A 17,282-nucleotide genomic window follows, 5' to 3' on the forward strand; every position below is an offset into this window, starting at 1 on the left:
CGCGAGATAACGGCAGTGGCGTAGTTAGGGAAGGGCCGGTGACTAAGGATTGTTTTTATACCTCTGGTCGGGTGGGACGTGTGTGTGGCTCAAGATGCCTTCAAATTCGAAAGGTCAGACAATACTTAGAATAAAAAAAAGTGATTTAAATTAGTGTGTTGAGTTTTGTACCCTCACAATCTTCGATTGTTTAAATAAATTCGTTTTGGGCCAAATGTTGCAATATTGTGAAATTCTAAAGGGACTTTTTATAGGTAATTACTGATAGCACTGATAAGAAATCTTAGAGATTCGAAAACGCAATCCAAAATACACATTGGACTTCTTTAAGGGCTCGCACTAATTAATTAAATGACCTTAATACACATCAAATGTCATGTAAAAACGGCAAATGTCAAATTCTGGGGAGCAAAGATGCCAACCTTGTTATCTCAAAATTTCCAAAAATAATTCATCAAGATTCCTACTTGAAATAAATGCATAATTATAGTATATCCGGCAAGAGATTGGGAGATCTTGACAGTTGATATATAGTTTGGCATCAAATTATGCTGGAAAATACACTAAAAGCACTAAATTCCTACGCGAAGTGGGTCGACAGCAAGTGGGCTTATTTTGTTATTTTAAATTTCGCGCGTATAGTTTATCCGGTGAGATTGGGAGATTTCGACATTTGACATATAGGTTGGTAGCAAATTATGCTACAAAATACACTAAAAACACTAAATTCCTACGCGAAATGGGTTGACAGGGTTGTCAGTAACTGGGGTTACTTTGTTATTTTAAATTTCGCGCGTATGGTACACTTTTTATCGCGTAGATTTAATGACTTTTCTGTCATTCAATCTCTCACCGTACAAACTATACGCTACACTTTTTACCGAGTATTTAAATATAATGACTTTTCTGTCATTCATTCTCTCGCTGTACGAACTATATTGTACATAACTGTCAAAGTGCAGATTTATAACTTAAAGGGCATTTTTCCTGCAGAGAATTTTTGTAGGCGCCAAATTTAAAAAACAGCCATGTGATTGGTTTTTCACCTCAGCGAATTACACAATGCTGATTTTTTAAACTCTCGCTATTTTTGGGGAATGTCAAACAAGAACTGTAACATTTGTCAAATTATCATCAAAAACTTGACAGTTGCTTGTGGCGCCATCTATTGATTAAAATTGACATATTTCCGATACAGGTATCTATTTTACCTCTTTGAAATCTTAGTGATTTTTAAAACTCTTAAAAAATCGGAAAGTTCTCTGCTGGAAAAATGCTTTATTTTGGCCGCCACTGTTTTGTAAAACGGCTTTTTTAATAAATCACGCCATTGAAATTCAAGTTATAGTTACCTAAACATTAAAATTCCCCTAGATTCGTTTGAACATTGAAAAAAAAATAATTCCTCTAATACTTCAAAAATCCGCAGATTCGGTGAAAAGACTTGGTAACAGTGCTACCAACTGCTACAGATTAAAATTACTAGGAGCTGCTACCAACTTTACTTGAAAACTCTTCTGATTCTTAAAATTTTCTCTACACATATTTTTTTTTATAGTTTCTCTAAATTTTCTGTTTTTTTAAGACTCCCAACTGTGCACCTCCCTCGGTTGGACCCCCCTGCACATCGCCACAGAACAACAAGACACCAACGAAGTAAAAAAACTTCTTCATTCTTCAAACATCAACGTCCCGGACAACTTCAAACGCACCCCCCTGTCGATAGCCGCCTCCAAAGGCAACATCCAACTCACCACTCTTTTCGTAGAAGCCGGAGCTGATGTTAACACCGGATTTCCTCTTCACTACGCCTCCGAAAAAGGCCACATTGAAGTAGTTCGTTATCTTGTACAAAAAGGCGCCGATGTGAATCTAACAAAGGATCAGAACTACCCTCTGATAATCGCAGCGAATTATGGGTACTTGGAGGTGGTGAAGTTCCTCGTCGAACATGGGGGCGAAATAGACCGCAGGAATGAACAAAACGAGACTGCTTTACACAGAGCGTGTTACTCGGATAATTGTGACCTCATCGCCTTCCTGGTGGACTCAGGATGCGATGTTAATGCTGCCGACAGGTACGACTTTACTCCTCTTCAGGTTTGTTTGAGTTACCATGAAGACAATCCAGAGCCGATGAAAGTTTTGTTAAGTAAAGGAGCATCTTTGGAAAAGTACGATTCGCAAAAATTGTCGTTCTTGCACGAATCTTGTAATCCTGAGGCCACTCTGGAGTTAATCAAACACGGAGCGGATGTTAACTCTCTTGATATAAGAAACGAAACTCCTTTGTACGCCGCGTGCGAATCTGAGTACTCTGACTGTGCAAAAACACTTCTTCAGCACGGAGCTGATCCGAACATTGTGGCGTCTGGAGGATGGACTGCTCTTCATCTCGCTGCAAAACACGGCGATTTGGAGTTGGTGGAGGAGTTGGTTAAGCGCAACGCTGATGTTAATGCAGTTGGGGCCCAAAATGTTATTCCGTTGCATTTGGCTGTTAAAGGGGGGCACTGTGATGTGGTGCGCCTTTTGGTAGAACATGGGTCACTGGTAGACGTTCCTATTGTTGAAGTTGAAGATGTTAACAGTTACGCGGGGAAAGTGTTCAAGGGGGATGGCGAATCTCCCTTGTCTCTGGCACGGAAGGGTGGATACAAAGACATTGAAGAAGTTCTTCAAGGGTGTCGTCACCAAACTGAAAAGAGTGAGTAAAAGTGGTAGTTTTCCCTTAAACCAAGAGTTTGTTTCAGGTTGTAACGCAACCATTTCGTTGGTAACATCCGATAGTCTCGACCAAATCAAGAATTTTTCTTCGGACGATAACAGATTGACCTCCAGAGACTCTTTGGGATGGACTCTACTCCACCACTCCGTCTACAATCGTCTCTACGACATGTCCTGTGAACTCATCAAGAAAGGTCTGGATGTTAACTCTCTGGACAAATTCGAACGTACTCCTCTTTCCCTTGCCGCCTTTTCGAACGACGTCCACCTGATCCGTCTCCTGGTGGATAATTCTGCGGACGTGAACCTCGGAGTTCCTTTGCTTTACGCCATCAATAATCAATCAGAGGAAGCTGTCTTGGAACTAATCAAAAGCAACTGTGATGTAAACATCAAAAACAAGACCTTTGCTAAACATCCTGCTTTAGTAGAAGCAGCCTTTGAAGGTCTCTCCTCTATCGTCACGGCTTTGGTGGAAAACAACGCTGATGTCAACGGTGTTAACAAATATGGAGAAACTGCTCTTCATAGAGCATGTAACTGTGGCGATGTTGAATCAGTCCGCGTGTTGGTCGACAACGGAGCTGATGTTAACAGTGTGGATATCTGCAAAGAGACTCCTCTTATCTCTGCAGCGTTGGGCGCCAGCCACACTGTCGTTAAAATCCTCGTAGATAAAGGAGCCGATGTCCACTGGTTGGACAACTCGCGATGGACACCTCTTCATCGCGCTTGTCGTGACGAACTCAGCACTCTCGAGTTGTTGTCAGCCGGTGCTGATGTCAACTATTTCAACGACAACGTGGAATCTCCTCTTTTCATCGCAGCGGCCTTCCCGAAGGTCGTTCGAGTTCTTCTTGACCACAACGCCGATCCCAGTTTCGTTGCCTTCGGAGGATGGACTCCTCTCCACGAGAGCATCTCCGAAGGAAACCTGGAATCCGTCAAACTGTTTTTGGATCATGGTATCGATGTCAACAGAGGAAGTGCTGAGAACGTCCTTCCTGTTTATTTAGCTGCGATCGGTGGTCATTGCGAGATCCTCCAAGAGCTGTTAAATCGCGGGTCTTACATCGATCCTGTGATTTTGGATGTTGGTGCAATCAGAATCGAACCGTATTATTTCGGTTATGGCAAACGGTATCAGATTGTGGCTGGAAACACTCCATTGCTTGGAGCGGCTGCTAGGGGGCATCTGGGAGCTATCAAGGTGTTGCTTTCTTCAGGAGCTGATTTGAAGGCGAGGAACGCAGGAGGAAACACTGCTTTACATGAGGCGGCTGCTGGAGGTTTTAAGGACGTTGTGAAGTTTTTGGTGAACGCTGGAATTGACGCCTCGCTGAAGAATAACGAGAAGAAGACTGCGCTAGACTTGGCACAGAGTGAAGATCTTATCACTTTGTTAAGTTAAGAGTGACATACTGCATATTTTAAGGTATCCATTTAAATTTCCAATTGGAGTTGGCTTACATTTAAAAAGTCATGTCGTAACTAACACCACCGTACCAGTTTTAACACATTAACATGAAATATTTGAGAGTTTTGATAGTTTTCGATCACGAAACGACATGCGTTTAAAATACATGGCCTGTCTAGAGTGGAAATTTAATGGATCACACGATATAATTTATTGCAATAAAAACTGTGATGATTTTATTGGGGAATTAATTTATCTCCGGTTGGTATCTTATCTTTCAAAGTGTACGCCGGTTAATCCGTTTGGGATTATGAATTGCCATGCAAGATGTCAAACTATGTGAGCAGGTCTACCAACAGATTTCAAATTTTACAGCTTCTTGGACGCCGTTTTTTTTCCAGTTCTCCTTTTGAACTCGATTATTAGATTCAGTTTTCATATTCTTGCAAGTTTCTTTTCAAAACGATGTTATTTCCTTTAAGGTGAGCTTTATCGCAAAATTTAAAATAAAAATCGCAGATGGCTGTGCTTGCAGTGACTTTAAAATATCCATTTGCAGTTGGCTTTGAGGAAACATTTCAAGTCGTAGCTTACACCATCGGAGCAGTTTGGACGCAAGAAAATTAAATATTTGGGAAACTTGACAACTTTCGAGCAAGAACGTTTAAAATACATAGTCTCCCAAGTGTAGTGTCCCACTTCAAATTCAAATTTCAAACTTTTCGCGCCACAACGACCGCAGGGATTTTTGCGTTAAGAAGTTGGTGGACTGGGTAGTTCGCCGCCGCCGCAGCGGAGGAGGCGGGAGACGCCGGAGGCGAGTGATTCTGGGTACGACTTCGGAACTACCAAGGTGCTGTGTTATCGAGTGCGTTTCGCCAAATTTTTCCAAGTGTTCATTTTAATTCCTATTTGGTTTAATTTTTTCATTTTGTGTTATTTGTAGTTTGTCAAAATCTTGTAAATAATTTTCTTTTTGTTTAAACCCATTGACTTTGACGGGAGTGTAGTGACTCTTTTAGGGCTTCTTGTAGAAGCGCTTGTGAGTTGTCACCTTTTGGTATGTAATAATTTTTGTCATTTGTTGTTTTAATAAGGAAGTCACTCCGGATTCATGTAAAGTAGCTATTTTCTGCACAATTCTAAAGTAACGCGTTTTTCCGCTGACGTAAGCGTCTGGATTCAATCAGTGTTCGCCCACCGTCCGATAAGACACGTGCAGAAACAGTTTAGATTCGTGGAAACCCGATACTTTTGGGAACTTGAATTTTATTCGATGCAGTTCAAGGAATTTATACTGTTGAGTTCGAAGAATTAAAAATAGAATAGGATTTTAAAGAAATTGTGAAATACATCAAATTAACTGGGAATGTCTTTTTGAACCGCTCTGTGTCATTCGTGAGCAAAAACGAGTACATTTTTCCTAAAGTCCACGACTTTCTCTTCCATTGTATTTTATTGAAACTGAAACTGAAAATTTATATGTTTATGTATTTTATGTATGTCCCTTGTTTTCTTAGCTGCTCTGTACTTGTCCGAACCCAATTCTCCTTTCTAGATTTTCTTCGTCACAAAAGACTCAACATAACAAACAGCCTCTCGCGTTAATGCTAGTATGTTTTTTTTTTGAGTGTGATCAATTCAAAATTAAACTTTGATTTTTGACTTTCGAAAACCCTCCAGTGCTGGAAGCTTGTTACGTGGGACTCGCGGGGTAGTCAGGGTTCACCTAACTAGCGGGTCTTCCGCGGGTGAGATGTTGGTTACTCTTAATCTGGCCATAATTTGTTAGTACTCTCGATAAGACACCGCCTGTACTATGCTTGCGGAATAGGAAAGATTGTCTTCGGGTCTTCCGAAAACCTAATCTCGTCCTGTTTCTGTGTGTCGCCTTGGAAAATAATTATCATTTTATTATTGATGTTTATTGATAAATTGTTTGTATATGTTTACTTGGTAAATTGTGTGTTGTTTTTCATTGTTATTTTGTTTAAATAATTTTTGTAGTTTGATCACACTCACAACAGAGCGAATGGGAGATTTTCGTAGTTCTTTTGACGTAATTCACTTTCTGTTAATTTGTTTATTGCATTTTTGTACCGAAACGTTTCTTTGTAAAGTGACTTCTTTTGACATTAAAGGTTATTAAGAATTTTGTAACATGATCAGTTCGTCTGTTCAAATGCTTGTAATTCTTGAACAATTAGCTGTAAAATTTAAATCAAAACCATTCAAACTTTTAAAGTCTGAATAAAACAAGTTAAACCACATTTTGTCTGGTGTATTTTTATTTCTTTGTGTTGGTACGCTCTTCCCAAAAGACGATGCACTGCTTTGTATCTAACGAACATCCGCCTTCACAACACAACGTAGGTCCTAGCCGTTTCAGACGATCACGATTTTCGGCCATTTTATTTATTTTAAAGTTCGCGGTTCTTGAGTTTGGCGGTTTATTTGAATTTTGGCGGAATTGGGTTACAGATCATTACAGATTTTGGTGCCGTGACCAGGATACATTGATAGTGTATCGTAGTGGAAAGAGCGTCTGTTACTTGATTGCACGCATACTGGTTTGTTATCGTCACAGGTGTAAGCTGCAATCGAAGATGGTTGGCAAGAAGAAGCAAGCTAGTTCCAGTGGCACCTGGAGCACCGGAAGTTCCAAAGGAGGACCATTGGTAGCAACAACAATTAGGAAGAAAAGGACACCCAAGGACCAACCGGGACCGATTAATCCAAATCGATTGTCCGTTCTTCTTCAAGAGAAGGCCCGAATGGAAGAAGAGATTCGGAAAATGACGAATGTGGGGGCGACTGACCAGCAGGAAATGGGGGCGACCAACCAGCCGGAAGTGGGGGCGAGTACCTCTTCTGGAGTAGCATGTAATACGGTGAGTCGTGAAATTGCTAGAGAGCCCGACTGGAAACAATTGGCGCTCGATCTGTTTTCCAATGTACCCCACGTGTCAACCCAACCTCCTCAAGGACACTCCATTTTGGAACGTCCGCGATTCTCGGATTCTTTCCGGGAGAATCCTTTAAAATTTCTTGAGAAATTCGAATTGTTTTTTTAAAAATCACGCCAGCCTCAATCTCAGAAATTAGACGAGGTCATGCAATGTCTTTCGAGACGCGCCGAAGAGTGGGCCACAGCGAATCGTACTCACTGGATTGATTTTCAAGATTTTCGTGTGGCATTTTTGTCCTTTTTCTGGTCGGAAGCGAGGCGCCAGAAAATTCAAATGGAGATACTTTCCAAACCTTTTGACCCTAAACGCGGATTAAATGTTGTCGACTTTTTCTTTCAACGATTCAATCGGTTGTCAACACTTCTGCTGCCGATGTCCACGGAGGACATGGTAGCTACGATCATGCGACTAATGCCAAAAGAATTGCAAGCAGTGTGGTCGTTGGTTCCATACAGCGAACGCACCCTTTCTCGCGCTCAAGGTTTCCTCGCCGAACAGTCTCAGCTCGAATCGGTGGAGAGACCACTCAAAAAATTCCAACAAACGCCAACCGTGTCTTCTGCCACTGTGCAATTTAATCCGTTTTCGATTCCACCCCCAACACCCCCGGGAAAATCCAGAAGGACGTGTTAAAGAAGGGAACACGTCTGGTTGCGGCTTCAAAACCCTCAAATTTTCCTTCCTCAAATTTGTTTGAAAAAACCCAATTTCAGATGCGGCAAACAAGATCTCTGCCAAATTTTCTCTTCTCCATTCAGGGCCCTATCAGATCTCGGACAGACCACATCCCAATGTGTACACTTTGAAGGATCCGGAAAACCATAACATCAAGGGCAAATATAACATCACTAATTTAAAATTATATTTTAAACGAGAATGATGCTACCACAAGTTTTCTGTTTCATGTACCTTTGAGCGAACCACCATCTAAGGAGTAAAGTGTCTCCGTGCGCTCCATGCCTTCCGAACACCATCTAGGACCAGGCATCATCAGAGCCGAGTCTTTTGACCGGTGAATGTTACCTGTTGTCCAAGGTAGTGTATCCCTCACGGGACTAATTCAACCAAACCACCAAACCACCAAACCAACAAACCACCAATCGACATGGACTCCTCGAAAGGCTTTCCGCTCCGAAGACACTTGGGGGCGACTGTAGTGTCCCACTTCAAATTCAAATTTCAAACTTTTCGCGCCACAACGACCGCAGGGATTTTTGCGTTAAGAAGTTGGTGGACTGGGTAGTTCGCCGCCGCCGCAGCGGAGGAGGCGGGAGACGCCGGAGGCGAGTGATTCTGGGTACGACTTCGGAACTACCAAGGTGCTGTGTTATCGAGTGCGTTTCGCCAAATTTTTCCAAGTGTTCATTTTAATTCCTATTTGGTTTAATTTTTTCATTTTGTGTTATTTGTAGTTTGTCAAAATCTTGTAAATAATTTTCTTTTTGTTTAAACCCATTGACTTTGACGGGAGTGTAGTGACTCTTTTAGGGCTTCTTGTAGAAGCGCTTGTGAGTTGTCACCTTTTGGTATGTAATAATTTTTGTCATTTGTTGTTTTAATAAGGAAGTCACTCCGGATTCATGTAAAGTAGCTATTTTCTGCACAATTCTAAAGTAACGCGTTTTTCCGCTGACGTAAGCGTCTGGATTCAATCAGTGTTCGCCCACCGTCCGATAAGACACGTGCAGAAACAGTTTAGATTCGTGGAAACCCGATACTTTTGGGAACTTGAATTTTATTCGATGCAGTTCAAGGAATTTATACTGTTGAGTTCGAAGAATTAAAAATAGAATAGGATTTTAAAGAAATTGTGAAATACATCAAATTAACTGGGAATGTCTTTTTGAACCGCTCTGTGTCATTCGTGAGCAAAAACGAGTACATTTTTCCTAAAGTCCACGACTTTCTCTTCCATTGTATTTTATTGAAACTGAAACTGAAAATTTATATGTTTATGTATTTTATGTATGTCCCTTGTTTTCTTAGCTGCTCTGTACTTGTCCGAACCCAATTCTCCTTTCTAGATTTTCTTCGTCACAAAAGACTCAACATAACAAACAGCCTCTCGCGTTAATGCTAGTATGTTTTTTTTTTGAGTGTGATCAATTCAAAATTAAACTTTGATTTTTGACTTTCGAAAACCCTCCAGTGCTGGAAGCTTGTTACGTGGGACTCGCGGGGTAGTCAGGGTTCACCTAACTAGCGGGTCTTCCGCGGGTGAGATGTTGGTTACTCTTAATCTGGCCATAATTTGTTAGTACTCTCGATAAGACACCGCCTGTACTATGCTTGCGGAATAGGAAAGATTGTCTTCGGGTCTTCCGAAAACCTAATCTCGTCCTGTTTCTGTGTGTCGCCTTGGAAAATAATTATCATTTTATTATTGATGTTTATTGATAAATTGTTTGTATATGTTTACTTGGTAAATTGTGTGTTGTTTTTCATTGTTATTTTGTTTAAATAATTTTTGTAGTTTGATCACACTCACAACAGAGCGAATGGGAGATTTTCGTAGTTCTTTTGACGTAATTCACTTTCTGTTAATTTGTTTATTGCATTTTTGTACCGAAACGTTTCTTTGTAAAGTGACTTCTTTTGACATTAAAGGTTATTAAGAATTTTGTAACATGATCAGTTCGTCTGTTCAAATGCTTGTAATTCTTGAACAATTAGCTGTAAAATTTAAATCAAAACCATTCAAACTTTTAAAGTCTGAATAAAACAAGTTAAACCACATTTTGTCTGGTGTATTTTTATTTCTTTGTGTTGGTACGCTCTTCCCAAAAGACGATGCACTGCTTTGTATCTAACGAACATCCGCCTTCACAACACAACGTAGGTCCTAGCCGTTTCAGACGATCACGATTTTCGGCCATTTTATTTATTTTAAAGTTCGCGGTTCTTGAGTTTGGCGGTTTATTTGAATTTTGGCGGAATTGGGTTACAGATCATTACACAAGACAGGAAATTTAATGGATCTGACGATTTTATTTGTCGCATGATTTTATTAGGGAATTAATTTATTACCTGTTGGTATCATCGTTAAACTCCACGACTAATCCGTTTGAGGTTGTTAATAGTTGTAAATATGTCAAATTCCCAGAGGTACCAACAGATTTCAAATTTCAATGTCTTCTTTGACGTCGTTTTTTTCCGGATTCTTGTTTAATTCTTTATTAGTTTCAGTATTTGTTTTTTACGAGTTTTTTTTTTCATAATTAAGTTATTTCCATTGTTCAAAGATTTGCATTTTGGCGGACTTTATCAAGCGAGCCGAAAAAAAACTGGCTATGCTTTCGTAATCTTGGCCATTCGCAGTTGGCTTGGAGGAACACTTTCAAGTCGTAGCTAACACTATCGGAGCAGTTTTGACCACTGAAAATTTAATATTTGAGAGATTTGACAACTTTCGAGAAAGAAGCCGACGTACGTTTAAAAAAACACGGCCTCCTTAAAATGGAAACTCGATCACACGATTTCGTTGTCAGGTTGCTTTGTCGCAATTAAAAGATTATAGTTTTATTAGGGAATTAAATTATGATCGGTTGCTATCATCACGGCTAATCTGAGGTTGTCAGTTGGTATGTAAATATGTCAAACTACCAGGGCTGCCAATTCATTTCGAATTTCAAAGTCTTCTTTGACGCATTTAACTGATAAGATAAAATAGACAAAGGAATTGTGCATTGTTTTTTGTTCCAATTCGAGTGTTTAAATAAAATTTGCTTATTCATGGTGTCTGGGCGCTTTTGTAAATAAAAATAATACAGTATATACATATTTATTTTTATAACTTATATTTTTTAACAGACAATTTCATAGATACCAATAGGACAAGATAACGCGTAAAATAATTTGCAACTAAGAACTAATGATTTTTACATTCCACATTAAATCAAAACTGTACTAATAAGAACATATCGTAAGACAAGTCAGTGAGTTTGACGCCATAAACAATTAATAATAAATGAAGCATTAGATGAATGCAAAAATATTGCTAGACTCGATAAATAGATAGTTTTACATATCACAATATATAAATATCAAAACAGTAAAATCAACCTTAAAAGTAATTAAAACTGTACCGCACGCGATATAGAATCCACCGTCCCATTGAGCAATAATTTTGCATTACCTTAATTATAAAAAATAGTTCATCACCTCCCCCGTCCTCATTTGATCTGGGTCTTCAAGTGTTGCATAAACTCGTGATAACTCAGTGCGTTTTCTAATCTATCCTCAATCAACCTTTCGAAAAACTCTATCCTAATCGGACTATTGTCTCTAATAACATGCAGCGTCGCCGCAAAGGGTTTCTCGTCGTTCAAATAATTAATAAACTGATGCAGTCTTTGGTTGTGTAAGTTGTCCAACACCGGCAACTCGTACATTTCGTCAGTGATCGACACATAGTCCCGTACCCCCAAAGCTTCATTCAGGAAGACAGTGGGCACTCCGGGACACACCAGCATGATCATGTGCTCTCCGGTGTCCATCAGAAAAGCTCCCTTGGAGTCGAGGCACCGAGCGGTCAATTGTAGATGCGGGGGTTGCGGAATGGGCTCCTCCTCCGAGTTGAGGATGACCGGTTGCTCGTCTAAGCAATGCACCGGGTAGAGGTTCGGGTAGATGGCTTGAATCAACTGACTCAACGGCTTGGTCTTCATGTCGATCATCGCTTTGACTCGGTCGTCCAAGCGCGTGCAGGTGCCTGTCCGGAACGCGGAGGATTTCAACAAGGCCGAGATGTACAAAGGCAGGAGTTGCAAGCATTGCGGGGCGAACAAAGAACTGGAGCCGTTGCCGAGGTTGAGACTCAACTTGTAACTAGATAGGATGTCTATGGCCACGTTGATGAACGCCTCTCTTGCGTCGGAAAGACTAGATTGCATCGAGCGGTCCACCGCCATTTTCCCCAATAACCCCACGATGCACTGTTGATCAGCGGCGTTGATGACGTCCGCGAGAGTCGCGCAGATCGGGAGGCACAGCGTGTGCACTCTTATTCTTCTTTCGCCTTTACTGGAGGTGTATAACAGAGCGGCTTGGAAACACACCGACTGCACGTCCGCCAAGCTCTCGTCTATTGACACTTGCATGCCGAAACCGGCGTCTGGGCTCACGTTCGGCAACGACAACAAATCCGTTGATCGCACGAAGAAGTTCCCATGGAAAGTGTGGATGGACAGACCTCTGGTGCAGCGGATTCTCATCACAGCCTCAAACCCGATCTTCCTTACGAGGTACCGCCGGAAACACCTCTCAAACCTCTCGTTCTGCAGGACCCTGGACGCCTTAAACAGCGGGAAATGGTGGATACAACCCCCGCTGAACCGGCTGATTCCACTTATAGTCGCCATATCGACATACTGCGAGTTCATAACGAACAAATCAACAGCGATTTGTTGTCCGCTGCACTCCAAAGCCAAGCGTTTGTAGAAATCGTTAGCTGGATTCAAATGCGAGACTTCTGTCCCCGCTCTTTGACTGGGATCTTCGCGGGGGTGGAGGGCCCCAGGTCCAACATTAGGCAACGACGCTTGGAAAACCGTCACGCGACCCCCTGTCGCCCCCATCATCTTGTGCGCCGCCTGCAATGCCGCCCCCAGCGCAGAATTGTTGTCGTAACTATTGTTGAATCTTGTGGGCAGCTGGGTGAGGAGATCCGTCAGCAAGTCGGTGCGGTCTTTCAAGTTCACCAGGAGGTTATCGGGACAGGGCAAAAACACGTCGTCGATTTCTAGTACCGTCATTTCGTGGGGTTGACTCAAACCCTCCCCCAACGCGAAGAAGTGTAAAGCGGAGTCGTAGGCGATGATGCCGACTTGCGTGCGCGCGTCTCCTGGTAAACTCTTCAGTTCTTCCAACAGGACGGCGCAGGTGCTCGCCAAGTAGCCACTCTCGATGGCCAAGCGGGAGATGTCGAACAAGAAGAGGTACACCGCCGGTTGAGGAGGACGCAGCATGTACTCCGCCGGAGCGATGTATTCGATGGTACTCGATTTTATCTCAGGCCTCCTCGAAGGGTCTCCATACGTCTTCGTGATGGGATCAAATTGGAACTCTTCCGGTAACTCGTTGACTCGGTAGCACAAGTTGCATTTCCACCTCTTCGTGTCCACGAAGAACACGAACGGATTGATATAAGTGCGACAGGCGCGGCATCTCACGATGACGTTGCATTGGATGACCGGGAGATGAGTCAAGTCCTTGAAGGGATGAATGAGGATCCCGAGGGGCAACCGGGACTTTTGTAACAACGCGTTGCTTTCCGGGATTTTCGTCATCGTGCAACGAAACACCTCGGAACTACAATTCGCAGAGTCGAGGATTTCGTTCCCTAGGTAGACTTTCGGGCCGACAACTTTATCTCTTGGTAGAACGTTCGGATGTTGCAGTAAATCCACATGGTCGTGCCCCCAGAGTTTGTTGAAGCCTTGCTGGGCCACGTTAGGGGGCTGCTGTTGGTAGAACTGTGCGTTATTGGGGACGGGCTGCTGTGGGGGCGCCTGGGGGTATCTATTTGTGTGCAAATTGGTCTTCAACTGATTCAGAGGCGGCGGGATGTTAGCATTGGCAGGCGACGTATAGTTGAACTGAGGCGGGTTATTGTTTTGGAGCGCCTTCGCTTGCCCCACTGTGGGGAACTGAGGGTGCTGAAAACTCGGATTGTAGTTGGCGTTCGGAGGAACTTGGTTTTGGGGGTATTGGGCGGCGGGGCGGTGATTCTGGGAATGCTGGACTGCTGGAGGAGCCTGGGGGCGCTGAGGGTATTGATTAACCTGACTTTGGGAGTGCTGGCTCGTTGGGGGCGCCTGGGGATATTGATTAACTTGACTTTGGAGATGGTTGTGGCTACTTGGGGGCACCTGTGGATATTTACTTTGGGGATGCTGATTTATGGGTGGGGGCTGGTTTTGGGGATGCTGAGCGTTGTAAGGGGGCGCCGCATGGTTTCTGTTCACCGCCTGATTGTTGTACTGGTGGTTTCCTTGTGGGGGCTGCTGCCTCAACATTTGCGCACTGTTCTCGGTTTTGGGGCCGTTTATGGGCGAAAAAGCACTATTAAGTCCACTCGGCTGTAAAGTCTGATTGGGCGTGGAGGTGTTAAACGTGTGGTTGACGTTCAGTTGCCCCATTTTCTGCGTCAAGACCGTTGGAGATCTAGACGGTGGCAGCTGTGATTGGGGAATGGGGGAACGCATTGGTGGCATCTGTTGCATTCCGGGGCGCGTCGATGGTGATGAGTCACGAGATGAGTGCGACGAGTGAACCCCATTGAACTGTACAGGTGGCTTTTCTGCAAACAGTGGCCGGGGGGCCATTTGCGGCGGAATCCCATTGGGCATATTTGGTTGTGCCATTTTCATCAGTATCTAGAACAAATCAATAAAACTGAAATTCCTGGAAGCGTCAATTACAACGAATTTACTAGGAAAAAAAAACAATTAAATATTCATAATTGGTCAAGTTTTAGAACAGTGTCAAGGTAAGTGTCACTCAGTAAGTGGGTTAGAACGAGGCGCCGCTCTCCCGGATTTTGCATGATTTTTGGACGTGTCTTGGAAGGAATTCAATTAAAAACAGCGAATCAACCTTTGATCCTGAATTTTCAGGCGAAACTTCGGGATTCGGGACAAGAACGGACCAGAAACGAAATCAACACAAACTGATTATTTAGGGGTACTCACTTTGGCTTCATCGAAGATTATCTAAGGGTGATTAAAAATTCTATCTAATTTTCACGACTATTTCTTCTCAGCACAATTTTGAGTTGTCATTACTGTCAATCTTACGTGGCCGCCGACTGCAGCGCCACTCAAAGTGCAGCGACCTAATTACGATTTACTTCGTCAGCGCCAGGGGCGGCGCACACAGTTGGGCCGCATGACACGTGGATGGAGTTTTAAAACGCACCTTTATGCTAGTTTTTAATCATCCAAGCGTAATATTGCCATTATCCCCGAATTAAATACTATGTTTTCTCTACAACAATCGTATAACCACATATTTACCGGAATTTATTAACAAATGTGTCAGTTGCGGCATAACGTAACTATGGAGACTGACAACGTAACCATCGTGACTCACAACGTAACTATGGAGACTGACAACTGACAACATAACCATGGAAGCTGACGACGTAACCATGGAAACTGACAACGTAACCATGGAGACAGAGACAACGTAAGAGTCATATTTCCACTTGTTGGAATATGAATGTCACACCTTTAATAACACAGGCAAAGAAGATTAATTTAAAAATGACCTTTATTTACAAAAAAAATATAATGTTACAAAGAGCCTCATTCATACCACTTCGATTTCTTCTCTTTCGGAACCGCCAGCAATTTCTTTTTGTAGTCTGACACTAATTTCGAGAAATTGTCGTTATCACCTTTCTTGTTGATCTTTTGTTTAGGCTGCTTGGTGAAGTCCTGCCTCCGTTCATTTAGCGACTTTTTCGCCAATTTTTTCTTTTTCTTCTCCTTCTTTAGGTTCTCGTGATGCAAACTGGCTTGTCTTTTGAGGTTGTAGCGACTCCTCATCTTCTGGGGGCCAGGTTTAGCTGAGACTCCAACAAAAGCTTTCTGTTCTTCGCTACTTTCACTCTTTATTCTCTTCTCTTTCTTTGCCTGGTCCTCTTTAACTACTTTCGGATCAAATTGTTTACATTTCGGATTCTTTTGCCTGGATTTCTCTAGTCGTTTCTGCTTGGCTTTAACCATCGCCTTATTTTCTATGGAAAAAGTGACAATGGGCCTCCTCGTCGCTGAGAAGACATTGGGGTTGTTATTCAGGTTTCTAAGGGTGGTAAGAGCATCTTCGTGCCTCGCGAAGGCTACAAATCCAAACTCTTTCGATCTCCCGACTCCTGAAGCGTCAACGTTTTTTAAATCTCTCATAACTCTCGCCTCCTTAATCACTGAGTTTTTGGGGCTATTATTCTGCACCAAAGCCCGCAGTTTCCCGTCGTCCCAACTGGGGGGTAAATTGTGGATCACCAACCGTTCGCGCGACACGAACATGTTCAAATTCCGCAACATCTGAGTCTTGTATTGCTCCAACTGAAGTCGCTTCGCCATGTCCGTGGCGGAGACACCTTCCGCCGCCTTAGTCCCGGCTAAAATAACTCCTTCTTTCACCAAGTAGAGATTCCTGGAGTCCTTTTTCTCGTCATGTGGGGCGTTCTTCTGGTGGACTTCTTTCCGTCCTAAGGCTCGATGGCAATCCAAAATGTTACCAAGAAGAGTGAGTTCAGTTCCTGCAGAGAGCGCCTTCTCAGCGTCTTCATTGTTGACGAATTTCACGAAAGCTGTGCCTTTCGAGTGCTCAGTGAACTTGTCTATGCAGATGAGCGCGTAGTAAACGGGGCCGAATTGCTTCATGCAGTCTTTGAGATCTTCATTTGTGGCGGAAAACGGCACGTTTTTCACGAAGACGGTTTTGCCTTCAACGACGTCGTTGGACTCGAATTTGGGTTTTTTCGTCGGAGGTTCTTCTTCTTCCTCTTCCTCGACTTCGTCTTCGGATTCTTCTGAAGCTTCTTTATCATCCTCTGGTTTAATTTCTTCATTACTTTCTTGGGTTTGTACCTCCTCAGGATCTATCGGTTCTTCTTTTATCTTCACATCCTCCACTTTAAGTACAGTCTTTTCAAAGTATTTATCCTTCGCCAAAGCAAAATCCACTGAAATCTCGCGTTCCAAGAAAGGTTTCCCGTTTAAATGGTGCCTGGCCTTTGCAGCCTTCTGTACTAGTTTGAACTGGATGAACGCGCACCCAACCAACTTCCCGTCTTCTTTTTTTAGCACGGTGACATCTTCCAGTTCCCCGAACTTCCCGAAATGCTCCCTCAGGTTCTCTTCAGTAGCCTGAAATGGTAAGTTGCGGATGACCAAACGCGCCCGCCGCTGCTTCAACTTCTCTTTGCGCTCCTTCTTAATGGATTTTAACTTCTCTTTGGTGGTGAGACTTGGTTGCTTCTTCTTCTTACCTAAGAATCAGAATGAGAACTGGTCGACTTGGCGCTAAACTCACCGTGGTGCCCCATTTTAGTTCATAACCTCAAATCGGATGTCGGTGGTCACAGGACAACGAAAACCAGTTAATGGAGTCCAATTTTAGTTCAGTCTTAAGACAACCAAGTGAAAATGAAGAGACTTGGA

The 17,282-nt window shown here is 42.8% G+C and overlaps 4 protein-coding genes across 5 annotated transcripts; 2 read left to right on the forward strand and 2 right to left on the reverse strand.

Moving 5' to 3' along the window:
• The first annotated feature begins 19 nt into the window (after positions 1–19).
• Positions 20–4,381, forward strand: LOC148166451 (uncharacterized). Of its 2 annotated transcripts, none has more exons than XM_088048728.1 (3): positions 20–113; positions 1,586–2,707; positions 2,754–4,381. In XM_088048728.1, the coding sequence occupies exons 1-3, from the start codon at positions 95–97 to the stop codon at positions 4,136–4,138; spliced, it is 2,526 nt and encodes an 841-aa protein (XP_087904854.1). In that variant the 5' UTR covers positions 20–94; the 3' UTR covers positions 4,139–4,381. The 2 variants fall into 2 exon arrangements, with proteins under 2 accessions (XP_087904854.1, XP_087904853.1); XM_088048727.1 differs by lacking the exon at positions 20–113 and adding an exon at positions 139–254.
• A 529-nt stretch (positions 4,382–4,910) lies between these two features.
• On the forward strand, positions 4,911–7,218 carry LOC148166452 (uncharacterized). Its single transcript, XM_088048730.1, has 2 exons — positions 4,911–5,204; positions 6,732–7,218. Exon 2 carries the CDS (start codon positions 6,751–6,753, stop codon positions 7,216–7,218), a length of 468 nt encoding a protein of 155 aa, XP_087904856.1. The 5' UTR covers positions 4,911–5,204; positions 6,732–6,750.
• Positions 7,219–10,878: 3,660 nt separating this feature from the next.
• Positions 10,879–14,948, reverse strand: LOC148166453 (protein transport protein Sec24B-like). The gene is made up of 2 exons (XM_088048931.1): positions 14,805–14,948; positions 10,879–14,489 (listed from the first exon to the last, which is right to left on the reverse strand). The coding sequence occupies exon 2, from the start codon at positions 14,481–14,483 to the stop codon at positions 11,286–11,288; it is 3,198 nt and encodes a 1,065-aa protein (XP_087905057.1). The 5' UTR covers positions 14,484–14,489; positions 14,805–14,948; the 3' UTR covers positions 10,879–11,285.
• Positions 14,949–15,366: 418 nt separating this feature from the next.
• Positions 15,367–17,244, reverse strand: LOC148166454 (RNA-binding protein 28-like). The gene is made up of 2 exons (XM_088048626.1): positions 17,155–17,244; positions 15,367–17,110 (listed from the first exon to the last, which is right to left on the reverse strand). The coding sequence occupies exons 1-2, from the start codon at positions 17,165–17,167 to the stop codon at positions 15,420–15,422; spliced, it is 1,704 nt and encodes a 567-aa protein (XP_087904752.1). The 5' UTR covers positions 17,168–17,244; the 3' UTR covers positions 15,367–15,419.
• Between the last annotated feature and the right edge of the window lie 38 nt (positions 17,245–17,282).

The sequence above is a fragment of the Gnatocerus cornutus genome, unplaced genomic scaffold, assembly GCF_029298725.1.
Source record: "Gnatocerus cornutus isolate USDA-ARS CGAHR unplaced genomic scaffold, icGnaCorn1.1 ctg00000023.1, whole genome shotgun sequence".
NCBI classification, from domain to species: domain Eukaryota; kingdom Metazoa; phylum Arthropoda; class Insecta; order Coleoptera; family Tenebrionidae; genus Gnatocerus; species Gnatocerus cornutus.

Bases quoted from the DNA above. Each gene is read 5' to 3' on its own strand.
- LOC148166451 (XM_088048727.1), top strand. From the start codon at position 215: ATGTTGCAATATTGTGAAATTCTAAAGGGACTTTTTATAG. The intron at 255-1,585 runs GTAATTACTGAT...TGTTTTTTTAAG, and splicing joins TCTAAAGGGACTTTTTATAG to ACTCCCAACTGTGCACCTCC. The intron at 2,708-2,753 runs GTGAGTAAAAGT...AGTTTGTTTCAG, and splicing joins TCGTCACCAAACTGAAAAGA to GTTGTAACGCAACCATTTCG.
- LOC148166452 (XM_088048730.1), top strand. From the start codon at position 6,751: ATGGTTGGCAAGAAGAAGCAAGCTAGTTCCAGTGGCACCTGGAGCACC.
- LOC148166453 (XM_088048931.1), bottom strand. From the start codon at position 14,483: ATGAAAATGGCACAACCAAATATGCCCAATGGGATTCCGCCGCAAATG.